The sequence below is a fragment of the Danio rerio genome, chromosome 4, assembly GCF_049306965.1.
Source record: "Danio rerio strain Tuebingen ecotype United States chromosome 4, GRCz12tu, whole genome shotgun sequence".
NCBI lineage: Eukaryota > Metazoa > Chordata > Actinopteri > Cypriniformes > Danionidae > Danio > Danio rerio.
The window spans coordinates 3,914,967-3,933,578 of NC_133179.1; the positions used below are offsets into that span (position 1 = coordinate 3,914,967).

Consider the following 18,612-nt stretch of genomic DNA (forward strand, 5'->3'; position numbering starts at 1 on the left):
CCATTTGTTAATTAGTAGATATTTAATTATAGTGTAACTCTATAGGAGGGTTTGTCTTACATTTAAAATGAAAACAGTAAAATCTATGCATAAAAATGATCTCATAAAGTTGCTTAGACATTTTAAAAAGAAAGAAAGAAAGAAGCATAACACATTGGGTTATTATATGTGGCATTTGGAAGTAGAAAGGCTGAAATAGTAATTTCTTGTAAAGCACACACTCTACGCTGATCTTTGGCTTATTTACAGCTTTATTTTTCACACCGCATGTGTGTTATTAGCAGACGATTTTCCCTGGTGGCTTGTGAAGGGCTGCTTTTCCTCCCCAAACAGTGCAGTGCGTAATTATACATTTTTATAAGATTTAGCCTCTATATTTCAGTGTGTCACATGATTTCAGCTGATCTGCGCCAAGGTTGACTGATCTCTGCTGAAAGAAGCTACACTGTAAAAAGCTTTTAGTTTGCTTTACTTAAAAAGTGAGAAATGCCATTGCTTTTAAAGCAATTAGTTGACTTTACATTAAAAAGTAAGTAAACACATTGCTTTTAAAGTGATAGGTTGACTTTACTTAAAGAAGTGAGTATAATCCCATTGCTTTGAATGCACTTTTGAATTGACTTGACTTTAATAAAACTGAGTAAACCTATTGCTTTTAAAGCAATTAGTTTACTGGATATTAAAAAGGGGCAATCCCATTGCTTTTAAAGTGAATAGTTGACTGGACTTAAAAAGTTGAGTAAACCCATTGCTTTAAAAGTGATTAGTTGGTTTGACTTAAAAAGGTGAGTAATTCCAATATTTTTTTTAAAGAGATTAATTGACTTAAAAAGAGAATAATCTCATTGCTTTTAATGCGATTAATTGATTTGACTTCAAATGGTGAGTAAACCCATTGCTTTAAAAGCTATTAATTGACTAAAAAAAGGAAGTTAACCCATTGCTTTTAAAGTGATTAGTTGACTTGACTTAAAAAGGTGAGTAAAGCCATTGCTTTAAAAGTGATTAGTTGGTTTGACTTAAAAAGGTAAGTAATTCCAATATTTTTTAAGGGATTAATTGACCTAAAAAGAGAATAATCCCATTGCTTTTAATGCAATTAATTGATTTGACCTAAAAAGGTGAGTAAACCCTTTGCTTTTAAAGTGATTAGTTGGTTTGACTTAAAGGTGAGTAAACCCTTTGCTTTTAAAGTGATTAGTTGGTTTGATTTAAGGGTGAGTAAACCCTTTGCTTTTAAAGTGATTAGTTGGTTTGATTTAAGGGTGAGTAAACCCTTTGCTTTTAAAGTGATTAGTTGACTGGACTTAAAATAAAGGGTAAACCAATTGCTTTTAAAGCGATTAGTTGGTTTGACTTAAAAAAGGGGTAATCCCATTGCTTTTAAAGTGATTAGTTGACTTTAAAAAGTAAATCCATTGCCTTAAAACTATTAAGTAAAGTAATTATGAGCATAATTATAATAATTAAGTTAAATCAAGTTATGTTATGAACCATTCTTTGTTATTTACTCACTTTTTTTAAAAGTAAAGGCATCGCTTCTTACTGTGTAACAAAGACATGTTTTCTTTAGAAGAAGGTGAGTAGCATGGTTTAAAATGTTATATAAGTTAATATTAGCTTGAATATTTTATCTAGTATATTAGTATGTTTAAGTCAAAAATACTATTAACTACAGTTTTCAAAATAATAATACTACTTTAATAGTATTATTTAAAAAGAATAAGGTTAATATAAATTTTTTATATTAATATTAGTTAATATTACAGTGATAATAGTAACACTTAACAAATAGCTTGTATTAGATATTGTTTGTTCATGTATTTACTAACATGAACAAACAATGAACAACACATTTATTACAGAATATATTCATCTTTGACAACATTAATGAAAATAAAGTCATTGCTAGATATAAACTCAGTCTATTAACTAATGTTAACAAGCATTTAGATTTTAATTATGCATTATTAAATGTTGAACTGCAATTAATTAATTAATTAATGCAATAAATATTGTTCAATGTTATTAAATACAGTTAGTTAACTAATGGAATCTTATTGTAAAGTGTGACCGTAATAAGCTATACATGTTATCATACTCACTTGTTTGCACACCAGCACACACATTTATCTCTGTCACACACATGTATCATTAGTGGCCTCATGGGAAGCTTATCTTTTTTTATTTTTAGCAGCCGTCTTTTCATTTATGATCTTAAGCACCATCACTTACACCTATTAGCGGCTCCCGGAGGATCACGCTTGTCATGTGACACATAATCCCCAAGTGATGTCAGAAAGCAGATGTTCCAATTAAAACATGCTTTGATCTTACAGAGCTCCATTGTGTTATTTCCTCCTGGTCGCCACAATAATAGCACATTTGAGACGCATCAGGAGCATCAGGATCCAGTGAGTCTATCTGATAAATGATCAATGATTCTGGCTGGACTCTTGATGTGAGAGTGAAAGCGTGTAATACATCTTAAAAGGTGCTGTATTTAGGTTTTTGACTCTTCTAAAGCTTTAAAATACTATACTATGTTTGCAAACAAGCTACTTGTTTATCTGAGCAATGGTAAAGTTATTCTGCTTTAGAAATGTGTGTTCTGTGTCAGAAAGTCTCTTTGTTTTGGTCTCTATAACCAGCCCACTTTGAGCTGATGGTGATCTCAGTGGTCAGATTTGTCTGTCAGCTGATCTGTCAGTGTTGTCCTTCAGTCTGTCGGGACGTCTCGTTGATGGATGAGGGTGTCTGATGGGTGTGTGTGTGGCACTTGAGCAGGCTGTGCATCCCGCTGTGGACTGAGGGCATTGTGTTCTGCAGCTTCACCCACGGGTGGCATCGTCAGTGTAAGAGATGCGGCTCATCAGCGGGCAAATGACCAGTTACTGGGGGACATGCAGTTCTCCGGGCCCCTGTTGTTTTATTGTCATCACTGTGTGGCATTAATGGCTGGGATTGAGGTTTGTCTAAAAATGGTCTATTGATTTCGTAAAATTAATTAATTAATTCATTTATTTATTTATTAATTAATTAATTAATTAATTAATTCATTTATTTATTTATTTATTTATTTATTTATTTATTTATGTATTTATTCATGAGGCTAATGGCTAGGTGTTTTTTATTTCATTTCATTTATTTTATTTTAATTTAATTAATTTTATTAATTTTATTTAATTTAATTTTATTTTTATTTTTTATTTTATTTTATTTTATTTTATTTTATTTTATTTTATTTTATTTTATTTTATTTTGGTTAGGGATTTATTTTATTTTATTTTATTATGGTTAGGGATTTATTTTATTTTATTTTATTTTATTTTATTATGGTTAGGGATTTATTATATTTTATTTTATTTTATTATGGTTAGGGATTTATTTTATTTTTTTATTTTTTTAATTTAATTTAATTTAATTTAATTTAATTTAATTTAATTTAATTTAATTTAATTTAATTTAATTTAATTTAATTTAATTTAATTTAATTTAATTTAATTTTATTTAATTTAATTTAATTTAATTTAATTTTATTTTATTTTATTTTATTTTATTTTTTTAAAACCTTATATGCACCAATGCTTGTGGATCTTTCATGAACGGGGGGTAAAAACTGTATTTAATACGTACTTGACAAGGACGTTTGGTAGCAATGACATTTTACCCTTTTGTGACACACAAGACACACACACACGTCTCATCTATTCATACCACACATATATCCGACTCTATAGCAAATCAGTTTGTGTTGTCGCATACATGTAATCTTGACATACAAGATGCAGGAATCAATGCTGCTATAATTGCATGGTGTTATGTGTGTGTGTTTAAGGCCACGCTTGAATTTGCACTCATTGTTAGGGTCCGCGTCTGCCTTACGCCTCTGAATGTAGGACAATAAAGGTCTGAGGAAGGGTTAATTAGCAGCGCTGTTGAACATCTATCAGCTCTATTCAACAGATACCACACACACACACAGACACACACACTTTTCAAATGAATGGGCACGTGTGTTTGCGTATGATCAGATATCGTAATCCTGACATCCATGCTAGCATAATAACCTCTCTACCATGTGAAAACACAAAGAATATGTAAATCATTTCAAGTGCAATGCATTCTGGGAGTGTTGTGATGTAATTAGCTTCACCAACAATAGTTTTGTATACATAACAGTAGCAGAATGTTAGTCAGAAACATGCTAGCAATGCTGTGATATTTTTTTAAGCAGGAATATGTATTGTAATGTGTATGTATGACCATACACCCATAGTGCTTCGCAAACATAGGGGGGGTCTCTGCACTCCATCCCCAGTGTGTAGCATGCACTTGGATAATGCGACAGCAGCCACAGGACAATGGTGCCAGCTAGCTATTGGTGGAGTTGAGAGAGCCAATTCGGTGGATCGGGATGATTGGGATGATGGTAAGGGCTGATGGTGGATATTTAACCAGGACACTGGGGTTACACCTCTACTCTTTACAAGAACTGCCATGGAATTTTTAATGACCACAGAGAGTCACGGCCTCAGTGTAACATCCCATCCCAATCCCATGCTAAAACATGCTGTAAACAAGGTGACAGTCATGCTTGCAACAAAGCATGCTAGAAAATGTATTAAACATGTTAATAACTTGCTAAAATGACATTAGTATCTTTGTAAACACACAAACATGCTAAGAACTTGTCAAAGCATGAGCTGAAATGAGCTAAAACATTTTAATAGCATGACAGCAACATGCTATATGATACAAGTGCATGCATTTATATAAAAATAATGTGGACTTATCAACTAGCTAAAATTAAAAATAAAATAAAAATAAGCTTTTTCAAACTTAAATTGTTTAGTTAAAACTTTATTTCAGTTGAAGAGAGAGTTTTAGGGTGGTTTTCATTAAAGTAAACATACAATTGGTCCAGTTAATATGATCATAGTACATAAATAATGGCTTTAACAGTCTATTTATTTAACTGTGGATAAGTCAGTTGAAGATGGAAGGAAATGAACGCCATGCTGTTGCTTTGGGAGGCGTGAGACGCTCAAGACAGTTCTGGAGGTAATAATAATAATAATAATAATAATAATAATAATAATAACAACAACAACAACAATAAAATAATAATAATAATAATAATTAAAATGACAAAAAAAATTAATAATAATAAATAGTAAAAAATAATAATACATTATAAAACATTAAATAAAGCATAATTAATAAAATAATAAAATAGAAAAAATAATAAAATAGTACAATAAAACAACAACAACAACAACAACAATAATAATAATAATAATAAAAATAAAAATAACAAAAATAAAATAAAATAAAATAAAAATAATAAGAAGAAACAAAAATAGTACAACAATAATAATAAAATAATAATAATAATAAAAAATAATAACATAAAAATAACAATAAAATAATGAAACAGTAATAATAAAAAAAATGATATTAATAAAATGAGGGATTTTAGAAAGACCAAAACAACATTTCCGATGTTTTACAATGTGCTTGCTCTGCTGGTTTGTCCATTGATGCTATCCACCTATTAATGCACCTATTTTTATCATCACATGATCTCATCACGCCATTTTTAATGCGTATCCTGGAATTTAAAAGTGAGGGCGCCCATTTGTGATGATCTCTCCCTCATTAGCATATGACGTTAGTCTTGTTTTTGAATCTGCCACTATGCTGACACACGGGCATTTCTAGCACCGCCACTTCTGAAAAGAGCACGATGTCATTTGAATTTAAAGCAACAGTCACCAAAACTCCACAATTAGGATCAAAGCCTAAAAGGGTCAGTTTCCAGGAGTTATGAAACATTATTTCTGTGGTGTTTTGAGCTGAAACTTCACACTAGGGACATCAGAGACTTATTTTACATCTTTTGAAAATGGGCATAATAGGTCTTCTTAAGATGCTCTCATAATCCGTCACAAACATCTCCTTTTCCCCATAATATCTCTCATGTCTTCGGGTCTGTTTTGTCCCTCCATTGGCCATGATTTCTTCATGCAAATGTCTCAAATGTTGTGGCGTTTTCATGGATCATTCACGCTGATCTTCTTTTAAAACAGCTCATGCTGAGATCTTTATAGAAGTGCTTTTATCCAGCGCTGTCATAAGCCACAAACACTCAATATATATTCAGCTCAATATTGAAATCCTTTTCTCTAGCTCCTTCTACCATGTTTACACCTCTGCTGGAGCTGTAATGTGCTGGAGATTTGAGTTTAGAGTTTTCTTTGTAATTGTTTGGTAATTTAATGCAGCAATAGCTTGAGGAACTGTGGAGAAAGGGGATTACTTAGGATTAAGAGTTTATTAACTGTAAAAAGCAAACACTTATATGCACTTTTGTTCTCAGAGGACGGCTTTGCATCCTTTGCCCTGATATTATTATGAGCTATTAGAAGTTATGATAAAGTGACGAACACAAGGCACCGCATTTATTGCAATATTGAAACATTATTAAAAGGGTTTTAACTTTATTTTATTTGTCTAATTAAAAACTTCTGCAGGTAAACATATTTTCTAATGCTCTTAAATTTTTTTTTTAGGAAACATTTTGTGAAATGTGTATATATTTATTTATTTACACTACCGGTCAAAGGTTTATGGTCAGTGGGATTTTTAAATGTTTTAAAATAAGCTTCTCCTGCTCACCAAGCCTGCATTTATTCCATCTAAAATACTGTAGAAATTGTAAAATTGAGAAATGTTATTGCCCTACAAAATAACAGTTCAAAAGTAGTTTATAATTTAATTTAATAAGTTATTCCAGCAATTTTCATGATGGACTTTCAGCGTCATTACTCCACTCTTCAGAGTATTATTACTATTATTATTATTATTATTAATTATAATAATAATAAAAGCAATAATAACTGAAGTAGTTTTATTTAAGCTATATACAATAAGTATTAAATAAATATTTAATAAGTATTTAACAATTTAACTTTTTTATATTTGATAAATGCCGCCTTGATAAACAGAATAATTTTCTTTAAAAAATCATTAAAAAAAAACAGACTTTTGAAGGTAGTATATATTTATTTGTTTATTTATTAATTTATTCATTTTCTAATGCTTTTAATTTTTTCTAGGAAAAATTATTAACCCTCTGTGAAATGTATGTATATTTATTTATCTATTTGTTTATTTATTCATATATGTATTTATTTGTTTTCATAGATTATATATTAGCCATCTTGTTAAATTTTACAGGAGGGCTAATACACCCCCCCCCCCCCCCCCCAAAAAAAAAACCCACACAAAATATAAATATAAATAAATAAATAAACATAAAAAATTCACAAGAATTTGTATATTTTTTATTCTTACAAAAACAAACAAATAAACAAACAAATAAACAACAAAAAAACCTTAAATAAATAAAGTACATAAATAAAAAATAATAATATTAAAATAAATAAAACATTATTTCTGTATGTAAATAAAAAAAAATAGTAGACTGCATTTTCTTGTAAAATATAACCCTTATGTATCATTTTGTACTGTAGTGTAACTCTTTATTATATTACTGAGTGATGGTGCTGTTCATTGTGCTTCAATTAATCAGCTGAAAATACAGTGTGTTCATCCCGCAATAAACAAAGAATTGTTGCTGATTTGATATGAGATCATTACTTTATACTCAAAAAATGCCTGTTTTTTTTTCTTTTTTCCCAGAAAGCAATATTTGTTTATTTTTAAAGTGTTATGCAATAAAAGAGGAGTTATTTTTCCTGCTTTTATGTATCTGGGCCTCTCGGGTGTTGTTTTATTTGCGTAGCCTTTCCTCATGAAGTATTCATGAGGCACGACTGCTATACTTGATGAAAGTTTGCTTTGCATTACGGTTAACCTTTTTAGGTGAGCAAACCGTGCAAGAGTTCACTTTTACTGTCTTAAACAGTGTGTCAGGCTTTGTGTTTAAAAAAATGATTTAAAACTAAATTAAAGTAAAAACTAACTAACTAAATATATAAATAAAAAGCTGAAAATCGATTTTAAAATATTAACAAAAACTGCAAACTGCTTAATAAAGCTACTTTATACTATAAAGACATATTACCAAAAAAAGACAGAACTACAACATTATAGTAAACTATAATGACATAAAAACAAAATAAAATACATTAATTGCAATTAAAAATATTAACAAGCTAAACTATTATCTCAATCAATTAATTATACAATTAAATACAAAAAAACAAAGCTTAAATTCAAGTAAGGTAAAAATAAATAAACAAACAAACAAACAAGTAAATACACAAATAAATAAATAAATAAATAAAGTAATTAATTAATTAATTAGTAAAAGTAAAAAGTAGTTAAATTGCAACTAAAATTGAAATACAGAAATCTTAATCCTAAACTCAAATGAATAGAAAAAATTAAATATATATATATATAAAAAAAAAAAAAAAAAAAAAAAAAAAAAATATATATATATATATATATATATATATATATATATAATAAAATAAAAAAATAAACATATAAAATAAAAATAAATTAATAAATTATGTAATAAAAGAAAACATTTTTTTCATAATTTTTTATATTACAATTAATAATATGAAAGAAAATTAAGTATTAACGCAATCAACTGACTAACTGACTAACGCATTTAAAAACAAAAAACATAATCTAAAATTTAAGTGTACAGAAAATAAATAAATAAAATAAATAAACAATACAGTAAAAATAAAAAATAGATAATAAAATAAATTTAGATGCATACATACATTATAAAAGAAAAAAGAAAATAAATACATAATAAAAAATAAAACAAGTAAATAAATAAATAAATAAGTAAATTAATTAATTAATCAATAAAAATATATAAAAATAATTAAATTATAATTAGAAAATATGAACAAACTCATTCAATTACCTATGCAATTAAATAAAATAAAATAAAATCCTAAACTCAAGTGTACAGAAAAAAAAAAATAAATAATTAAAGTGCAGTTGAAAATATGAACAAGTTAAACTATTACCTTAAAAAATTTCTAGTACAATTAAATACAAAAAACTAAATCCTGAACGCAAGTGCAAAGTGTTACTTTTAGTGAACAGGAGGTTGGTGTGCCGCTGAGATTTATGGATTTATTTAATATAGTCAGTGTGGCATGAAGTTTTGACAGACAGGATGATTGTATATAGAAGAGGTTAAAGATGCTCTGGGCTCAATCTTTCTCAAGTGTTTTATCACTCAAGTGTTTAAGATGCACCTCACGTTCAGCTACACAAACACTCTTCAATCCAAACATCCCCGATGGCAAAACACAACACAATCACCTGCACTGAGCTCTTTAAGACATAAATAAAGAAACATTTAAACTGAGAGAGCATCAGAGAAACCTGTGTGTGAAGGACAATCATGATGCTCCATAAAAAGAGCTGTAAAATACTTCATTCTACATCATTGATTTACTTAGGGCTAGACACTGGATAAAAGTTAACCAACAGATATTTTGTCTCTCCTGATTTTATATTTTAAATTACTTTCAGCTCAATTTGTGTGTTCACACTTGGAAATTCATTCATTCGTTCGTTCATTCATTCATTCATTCATTCATTCATTCATTCATTCATTCATTCATTCATTCATTCATTCATTCATTCATTCATTTTCTTTTCGACTCAGTCCCTTTATTAATCTGGGGTAGCCACAGCAGAATGAGCCACAAACTTATCCAGCATATGTTTTAAGCAGTGTATACAAAAATAAATAAATAAGAAAAAAAAAAACAAAAAAAAAACAAAATAAAAAACAAAATAAAACACAAAGTAAAGTGAAGTAGTATAATATTAGTATATAATATTATATGAAGTATAATATAATATTATATGAAGTATATAAATTAAATTAAATTAAATTAAATTAAATTTTAAGAGAGTGTCTGGTTCAAAACTGGTGCAAGTGTCTCTTAAAGTGCAGAGAGATGAAAGAGTGCGTTTTCTACAGGTGGTTTGTCAGGCCCACTCACCTGTCTGAGGCACACTCAGAAATATGCAGTGTTTTTTATAGTGATATGGAGGGATTTTAAGAAAATGTCCGATACGAATGTGCAAAACTGGAGTGAGTGTCTGTTAAAGTGTCAGAGAGATGAAAGAGTGTTTTATACAGGTGGTTTGTCAAACCCACTCACCTGCCTGAGGCATACTCAGAAATGCTCAATGTTTAGAGGTTTATATGAGGTGTGGTGGGGAGGAAAAAGGGGGTCCTGATGTTTGGGAGCTTGGGTTGTGGATAATATTTCAGAGAGGGGGGTAAGATGATTGAAGTTGAGGGGTTTAACAGCTTGTGGAAAGAAACTGTTGAGTAGTCTACCCTACTAAATAAATGCATTGTTGCATGCAATACTCAGCAAAATGACGACATGCCAACACTACATCCCACAATTAATTTCCTTCTTCCCCCCACTGTGATTTCTGACAAGCATTTCTTCTTTCGTCTGCAGATTCCTCAGATCAGCTACGCATCCACCGCTCCGGAGCTCAGCGATAACACCCGCTACGACTTCTTTTCACGCGTCGTTCCACCGGATTCATACCAGGCGCAGGCCATGCTGGATATAGTGACGGCGATGGGCTGGAACTACGTCTCCACACTGGCTTCTGAAGGAAACTATGGGGAAAGTGGTGTGGAAGCGTTTGTGCAGATCTCCAGAGAAATGGGTAGGGCTGCTTTTTTATTAATGGCTTGAGGCATTGATGCTTTTAAACCAATCACACACTTCAAGAAACAAGTGCTGTTTTTAGATACTAAACCAGTATTGGGTACTTTATGGAGTGCGTGAGAATCAACTTGAATGATTTTTGCTCTAATTTGCAGTCTGGAAGAGTTGCTGATAATGGTTGAGCATGGTTTTTGTGTTTCATTAAAATGTATTAGTTATTAGTGGCACCGGTGGCCATTCAGGGAATAGATTTTTTTTTTGCATTCGCATTTGTGCACTCGTAAGTTAAAATAAAATGAAAACTTGTAAGTTAAAATAGACTGTATGTGATTAAATACATAACATACTCATAGAGAATATTTTAAGATTTCTTTCAACTTTATTGGAATTGTTATTAGCGACACCCGTGGCCATTCAGAGAATTGCAATTGTTTGTATTTTTTGACGTTTTCCCATTCATGCAGGTGTAATGTAAAATCGACTGCATGTGATTTAAATTACATGACCTACTTATGGAGAATATTTCAAGATTTCATTCAACTTTACTGGTTATTAGTGACACCGGTGGCCATTCAGGGAATTGCTTTTTTGTGGCGAATTTGCATTCATGCCCTTAACGTAAAATAGATTGTATGGTATTAAATTATATGACAGATTTCATTGAAGTTAATTGCAATTGTTATTAGCAACACCGGTGGCCATTCAGGGGATTGCATTTTTTAATTTTTTTTTGCTGAGTATTTGCATTTGTGCACTCTTTTAAACTTAAAACAGACTGTATGGGATTAAATTACATGACATACTCATAGAGAATATTTCGAGATTTCTTTTATTTTTATTGGAATTGTTATTAGCGACACCCATGGCCATTCAGGGAATTGCATTTATTTAAATTTTTTGGCGTATTCGCATTTATGCAGGTGTAATGTAAAATAGACTGCACGTGATTAAATTACATGACATATTCATGAAGAATATTTCAAGATTTCATTTAACTTTATTGGCTATTAGTGACACCGGTGGCCATTCAGGGAATTGCATTTTTTTATTGCAAATTTGCATTTGTGCGCTCTTTTAACGTAAAATAGACAGTATAGGATGAAACTAATTGACACACTGATGGAGAATATATTAAGATTTAATTCAAGTTAATTGGAATTGTTATTAGCAACACCGGTGGCCATTCAGGGAATTGCATTTTCATTTTTTTTCATGTATTCGCATCTGTGAAGTCGTTACATCTGACTGTATGTGATTAAATTACATGACATACTGATGGAGAATATTTCAAAATTTCATTCAAATTTATTGGTTATTAGTGACACTGGTGGCCATTTGTGTAGTTTACATTTCTGCACTCGTAACATAACAGACTGTATGGGATTGAATTACATGACATACTCATAGAGAATATTTCAAAATTTCATTCAATTGTTTGTAGCAACACCAGTGGCCACTCACAGTATTGCATTTATTTTTATAATTTGGTGTGTATTCGCGTTTGTGTAGTCGTAACGTAATGTAGACCTCATGTGATCAAATTACAGGACATCCTCATGGAGAATATTTCATTTAAATTTGTTGGAATTGTAATTAGTGACACCGGTGGTCATTCAGGGAATTGCATTTGATTATTTTGCATGTAGTCTGTATGTGATTAAATTACATGACATAATCATAGAGAATATTTAAAAATATAGGGAATTGCATTTTTTTGTAATGTAAAATAGACTGTATGGGAGTAAATTACATCACATACTCATGAAGAAGATCTGTTTAGTTTGACTAGAAGTACTAGGAAGTTGAAAGAAAAACCTTTGCATTGATAAACTAATAACAAACATCCAGACATCATTCAAATTGAGAGCAGTGTTTAAATGAATATATGTGTTATGCTCTTGCTTTTCAGTGAACATAAGATACAGAAAACAGTTCAAAAGGAATCTGATCAGCGTGATTCGAATATGTCGAACAGATGAGCTCATTAAAACCACAGTTAGGATTGTTTGATTATAAAGTATATTTAAGGCTCTCATGAGTGTAAGCATTACATCCTTCTGATTTTTTTTTCAGCAAAACAAGCGTGAGACCTTCACATAAAAATCTGCCTATAGGCTTTCTAGACAATCTAGGAGTCTGAGGAATCTCATAAGTTTAGCTGTTCACACAGGCAATAAATAGCGATTAATGCATGAAAATGATTAATTAATTCCCTTTAATATTGTTTTCAGAATGCCAGCACAGAAACACCATTCATGAAATGCTCAGAAAACATTCAAAAGTAATTCTCATCAAAATGAATAAAAGGAATGTTTCATTAACATTGACATAGCTAAGATTCTAAATATTAAAAAGATTTTAAAAAACTCACTAAAAACATTTTAAAAGGACTAAAAATTCATAACGACTGACTGTATGTGATTAAATTACATGACATACTGATGGTGAATATTTCAAGATTTCATTCAAATTTATTGGTTATTAGTGACACTGGTGGCCATTTGTGGAGTTGCATTTCTTTAGCATGTATTCACATTCCTGCACTCATAACGTAACTTAAGACTGTATGAGATTAAATTACATGACATACTCATAGAGAATATGTCAAAATTTCATTTAACTGTTAGTCGCAACACCAGTGGCCATTCTCAGTATTGCATTTATTTTTATAATTCGGCGTGTATTCGCGATTGTGTAGTTGTAAAGTAATGTAGACCGTAATGTGGTCATTCAGGGAATTGCATTTGATTAATGCATGAAAATTATTTATTTATCCCCTTTAATATTGTTTTCAGAATGCCAGCACAGAAACACCATTCATGAAATGCTCAGAAAACATTCAAAAGTAATTCTCATCAAAATGAATAAATGGAATGTTTCATTAACATTGACATAGCTAAGATTCTAAATATTAAAAAGATTTTAAAAAAACTCACAAAAAACATTTTAAAAGGACTAAACAGTTGATTTGAATACAGGAGTGAATTCCCTAAATTATTGTTTCCTGTCTCGATTCCTGGTGCAACAATTAACGTGGTAAACAACAACATTCTTGTATGGTTTTATATAGGTTTTTTCTCCTCAAAGTAATGTGGGAATGTAAGTTATCATATGCATTTGTTTAAATGGCAGAACATGTCTTTGGGTGCACTCACACTATGCTATTCAAAATGTGCCCAGGCGAGTTTCCCGGTTAGTTTGACAAGTGTGAGTGCTCCAAATCAAGCCGAGGTACAGTTCAGTTGGACGGTTCTGGTTCGGTTGGAAGAGATGTGCCAGAGCGCGCGTCAGCTCACTCACTGCACGTCATTCATTCTATCGGTCATCGGCACGGTTCAAGGCAACTGTAGCTAGTGTGAGTGTGCCGTTTTTTTGTCAAGCCCACTCACCTGTGCGAGTGTTAATGAGTCAAGATGTATCATGTGATTTCTTGTACTATAGAATAAATAAAGATAAGTGTGTGATTTGAATAGATCTGAAAGCACGCGCCGGAGATTTACTGCTAATCACAAACACTTGGTCGGCTTTTTCTGGCGAAATGTGCATGGCAATCACCTCAGTCTAATGGTACAGCCCTGAATTGATTGAGTTGTTTTGTTTATGATGCATTATTTTCAAACTCTCCCCAAAGTCAGCAAGTGAATATTGGTGTTGCATTATAAGCATGTTCCGATTTTAAAAGTCGTGCATTGTGTTCCAGCCTCGGTTAAGCAGGGGAAGCACATTATTATTCTTATCTTGCTCATTCTTATCTGCTCAACGTGTGCAGGAGTTGAATCCGTTTAATTAATTCTCAGTTGTTAAACTCAGGATGAGCGAGGATTATGCTGGTTTTCGTAGTGTAGTGTTTCTGAACCACCGGGTACCCTGGTGGCTCTCTGCTCTTTCACGTATTGACCGGAATGCCATGGATGTTTTGTTGGTGCTCGGGACAAGGAGTGTTCTGCTGTTTTCTGTCCGTTCAGTGGATGTTGACATTGCTCACAGAGGGCAAAGGCGATGTAGACTGACCACTGGGACACAAGTGTTTGTTGTCCACGCAGCATTGAGAGAATTAGCAGAGTCTTGCAGAAAAACCAGTGGAGTGAAACACAATCTTGACTTTAGCAATTGCTCTACTTTGGCTTGTGGTTTTTCAGCGCAAAAGTACACCTTATTTCCTTTTTTCTGTTAAAAACTTTGACCTGAGAGCAATGATAGCTAATCGCATTAAATATATCAACTGTTTAAACCAAACAAACTAATTCCCCAGCAGAAAACACATTGTTTATGTTCATACTATTATTACATCTATATTATACATTTGTAGAATGTCCCAAAGCCTTCTGACCAATCAGACCAAACTGGGCCAGTTGATCAATCAGGGCAAACTGACCAATTACAGTAGATTGAATCATCTGGCCAATCACCAAAGACTGAGCCAGAAGAAAATCACTGCAGATTGAGCCAACTGACCAATTACAGCAGACTTAGGCTAGCTGAACAGTAAGTTCAGACTAAGCCTACTAATGATTGACAACAGACTGGATGAGCAGACTAGTAATAGCAGAACGGCTGAATCAACTGACGAATCACAGCAGCCTGAGCCAGCTGACCAATCAGTGCAGAGTATGTCAAACTGACTAATTAGAGCAGAGTGAACTATCTGACAAATCACAATAGACTATGCAAACCTGACTAATCACAGCAGGCTCTGGCCATCTGAGCATTCAGAGCAGACTGAGCCAGATGACCAATCACAACGGATTGGGATATATGACCATTCAGAGGAAACTGAGGCCCTATGTCCAATCAGAACAAAGTACACTAACCTGACCAATCACAACAGACTAAGGCTATCTGACCAAGTTAGTTAATCATCAATTAACATTGAGCCGTCTGACCAATGACAAAATGCTGAATGAGCTGACCAATTATTACACTAAATTGAATCATCTGGCCAATCACAACATGCGTATCTACCTGACCAGCAGATCAGAGCAGACTACATCAAACTAACTAATCAGAGCAGATTAAACTGTCTGACCAATCACAATAGATTATGCCAACCTGACCAATCACAGCAGATTTGGGCCATCTGACCATTCAGAGAAGACTGAGCCAGTTGGCCTATCAGAATGGGATCAGATGACCAATCAGAATAGACTCAACCAGCCTAAACAGACTGGATTTGCTGACTGGATGACAAATTAGAGAAAGCTAAGCCAGCGGACTAATAAAAACAGAGTGGGACCAGATGACCAATCAGAACAGACTACACCAACCTGACCAATCACAACAGTCTGAGACCATCTGACCAATCACATCAGACCAATCATAACAGACCAGATGTGCTGATCGGATGACAAATCAGAGAAAACTAAGTCAGTTGACTAATCAGAACAGAATGGGACCAGATGACCAATCAGAACGGAATACACCAACCTGACCAATCACAATAGTATGAGACCATCTGACCAATCACATCAGACCAATCGTAACAGACCAGATGTGCTGATTGTATGACAAATCATAGAAAACTGAGCCAGCTGACCAATCAGAATAGAATGGGAACAGATGACCAATCAGAACAGACTACACCAACCTGACCAATAACAACAGACTGAGTCAGCAGATCTATCATGCCAGAAGCTTTATATATATATATATATATATATATATATATATATATATATATGGAATTGAAAGAGGCCAGAACTCCAGCCAGTGCATGGGGAAAAAGGTTGCATTGAAGTTTAAAAGATGTAAATATATTCTTCTATACCACATAAATGAAACGATGTACTCATAAAACAACTTAATATTGGCACTTTTATATCCCTTGAAACAAACTATCTGCCCAAGTAGCCATGCAAACTGGATGGAAGTCTCTAAAGTGTCTACTATAGTCTGTTAACCTCATCCTCCACAAGACTGATGGTGATGACCACTATTAAGTGCCCTAGAGTCTCCATAAAGACGTGCAGCTGAAGAGAAGCAGGGGAAACGGGGTGAGAGGATGTGGATGGACAAACATATAATGACAGGCTTTAACACGCAGTCCCTCCTCCGCTAAACCCCTTCTACGCTACAGTCCTCCCCCTTTCCTCTCTCTGCGTGCTGGAATTATAGCTATTACCAGAGACCCCGCTGCTCTGCAAATGCAAATATCACACAGCTGTACTAATCGCATGGTTTAATTGTGCATTAAAAATTCATGAGCGATGGCACACATTTGTGTAATAACATCCACTTTAGCATCCTCCGGACTCCAGTGTTTACCATCACACGCTACTTAGTAACTGTTGCTACCCAAAGCTACTAGCCAAGCACAATTTAGAGCAGTTAACTGCAGCCTAGTCTGAAGCTAACGGTTTGAGAAAGCAGTCCTAGCTTGTGTTTGTTTGTTCGTACGTTTGTTCGTTCATTCATTCATTCATTCATTCATTCATTCATTCATTCATTCATTCATTCATTCATTTGTTCAATTGTTTAATTGTTTGTTCGTTTTTTCTTAAGTTTGTTTGTTTATTCATTCATTTGTTTATTTATTTGTTTGTTTGTTCGTTTGCTCATTCTGTCATTTGTTCAATTGTTCATTCTTTTGTTCATTCTTATAGTCATTTGTTCTTTCATTCGTTTGTTTATTCATTTGTTCATTCATTGATTCATTTGTTTATTCGTTTATTTGTTCATTCTTTTGTCCATTCATTCATTTGTACGTTTGCTCATTTGTTCGTTCATTGATTGATTTGTTCAGTTGTTCATTCGTTCATTCGTTTATTATCGTCTTCATATTTGTTCATTCGTTCCTTGATTACTTCTTTTGTTCATCTGTTCATATTCATCCATTCGATTGTTTGTTCATTTGTTTGTATTCATTTAGCCATTAGTTTGTTTATTCATTCACTCATTTGTTCATTAATTCATTCCTTCGCTCATTCGTTCATTCAGTCGTTTGTTTGCCTATTCGTTTGTCCGCTCGTTCGTCTGTTGGTTAATCCTTTCGTTCGGCCATTTGTTTGTTCATTCATTCATTCATTTATTCATTCGATCATCCTTTTGTTCGTTTGTTCGTCCGTCCGTTTGTATGTCCGTCCGTTTGTACGTCCGTCCGTTTGTAGATTCGTTTGTTCGTTCATTCGTCTGTTCATTTGTCCGTTCATTTGTTCCTTTCCTCCTTCCTTTATGTGTTCAATTGTTAATTTGTTCGTTTGTTCGTTTGTTCAAAAAACCTCTCTAAAACTCTCTAACCTCTCTAAAACTCTCTACCCACTAGCTACAAGACTTACAGTAGTACAACTGTAAGAAACACAATGTTAAGCTTAACTTTGTTAAGCTTGACAAAGTCATGCTTTAACTATTTTTTTTTGCATTAAAATGTGAATATACAGCAGTATCATTGTCTTTTTCAGACCGCGGATGAGTCTTTTTTCTTCATGCATTGCATTTCCCAATGTGCAGTTTGACATGGAGACAAAAGAATTGAACAAGCGTGCAATTAACCGCTAACTGAATGTCATACAACAAGCGGATGAAAAGTCAATAGCTTTGCAACAGCAAATTTGCCCTCATTGTAGTTTTCCGCTAATGGCCAAGACGAGATCTTGTCACTACTTCAGGAAAATCTCTGTGCATCAGATAGCAGTTGCCCTTTTGAGGCTATAAACATTAACCCCAGTTTATTCCACAAACTTTGGGCTCAATTAAGGGCCATTTTCAGTCTTGTGCACGCTTGTGTTTTCCATCTGAGAGCGAATCGATGTCTTGACCTAGCAGTTTGGGTTTGAGCTGTAGTTTTCGTCATAGCTGGCCAGACTCATCTAGTTTAATGGTTTTATAGGGGTTTTGAACCCTTCCATCACGGATAAGCTGGCAGTCCTGCTGAATTAGCTCAGACAAACAGTCCCAATATTCTCACAGT

At 32.7% G+C, this 18,612-nt stretch overlaps 1 protein-coding gene across 5 annotated transcripts in view; it reads left to right on the forward strand.

Moving 5' to 3' along the window:
* The window catches only part of grm8a (glutamate receptor, metabotropic 8a), a 264,734-nt gene that overhangs the window by 87,712 nt on the left and 158,410 nt on the right, over window positions 1-18,612 (forward strand). For all 5 annotated transcript variants that reach the window (XM_073946698.1, XM_068219740.2, XM_009300054.5 and 2 more), the window contains 1 exon segment: window positions 10,491-10,707. In XM_073946698.1, the coding sequence (XP_073802799.1) occupies window positions 10,491-10,707 (217 nt within the window).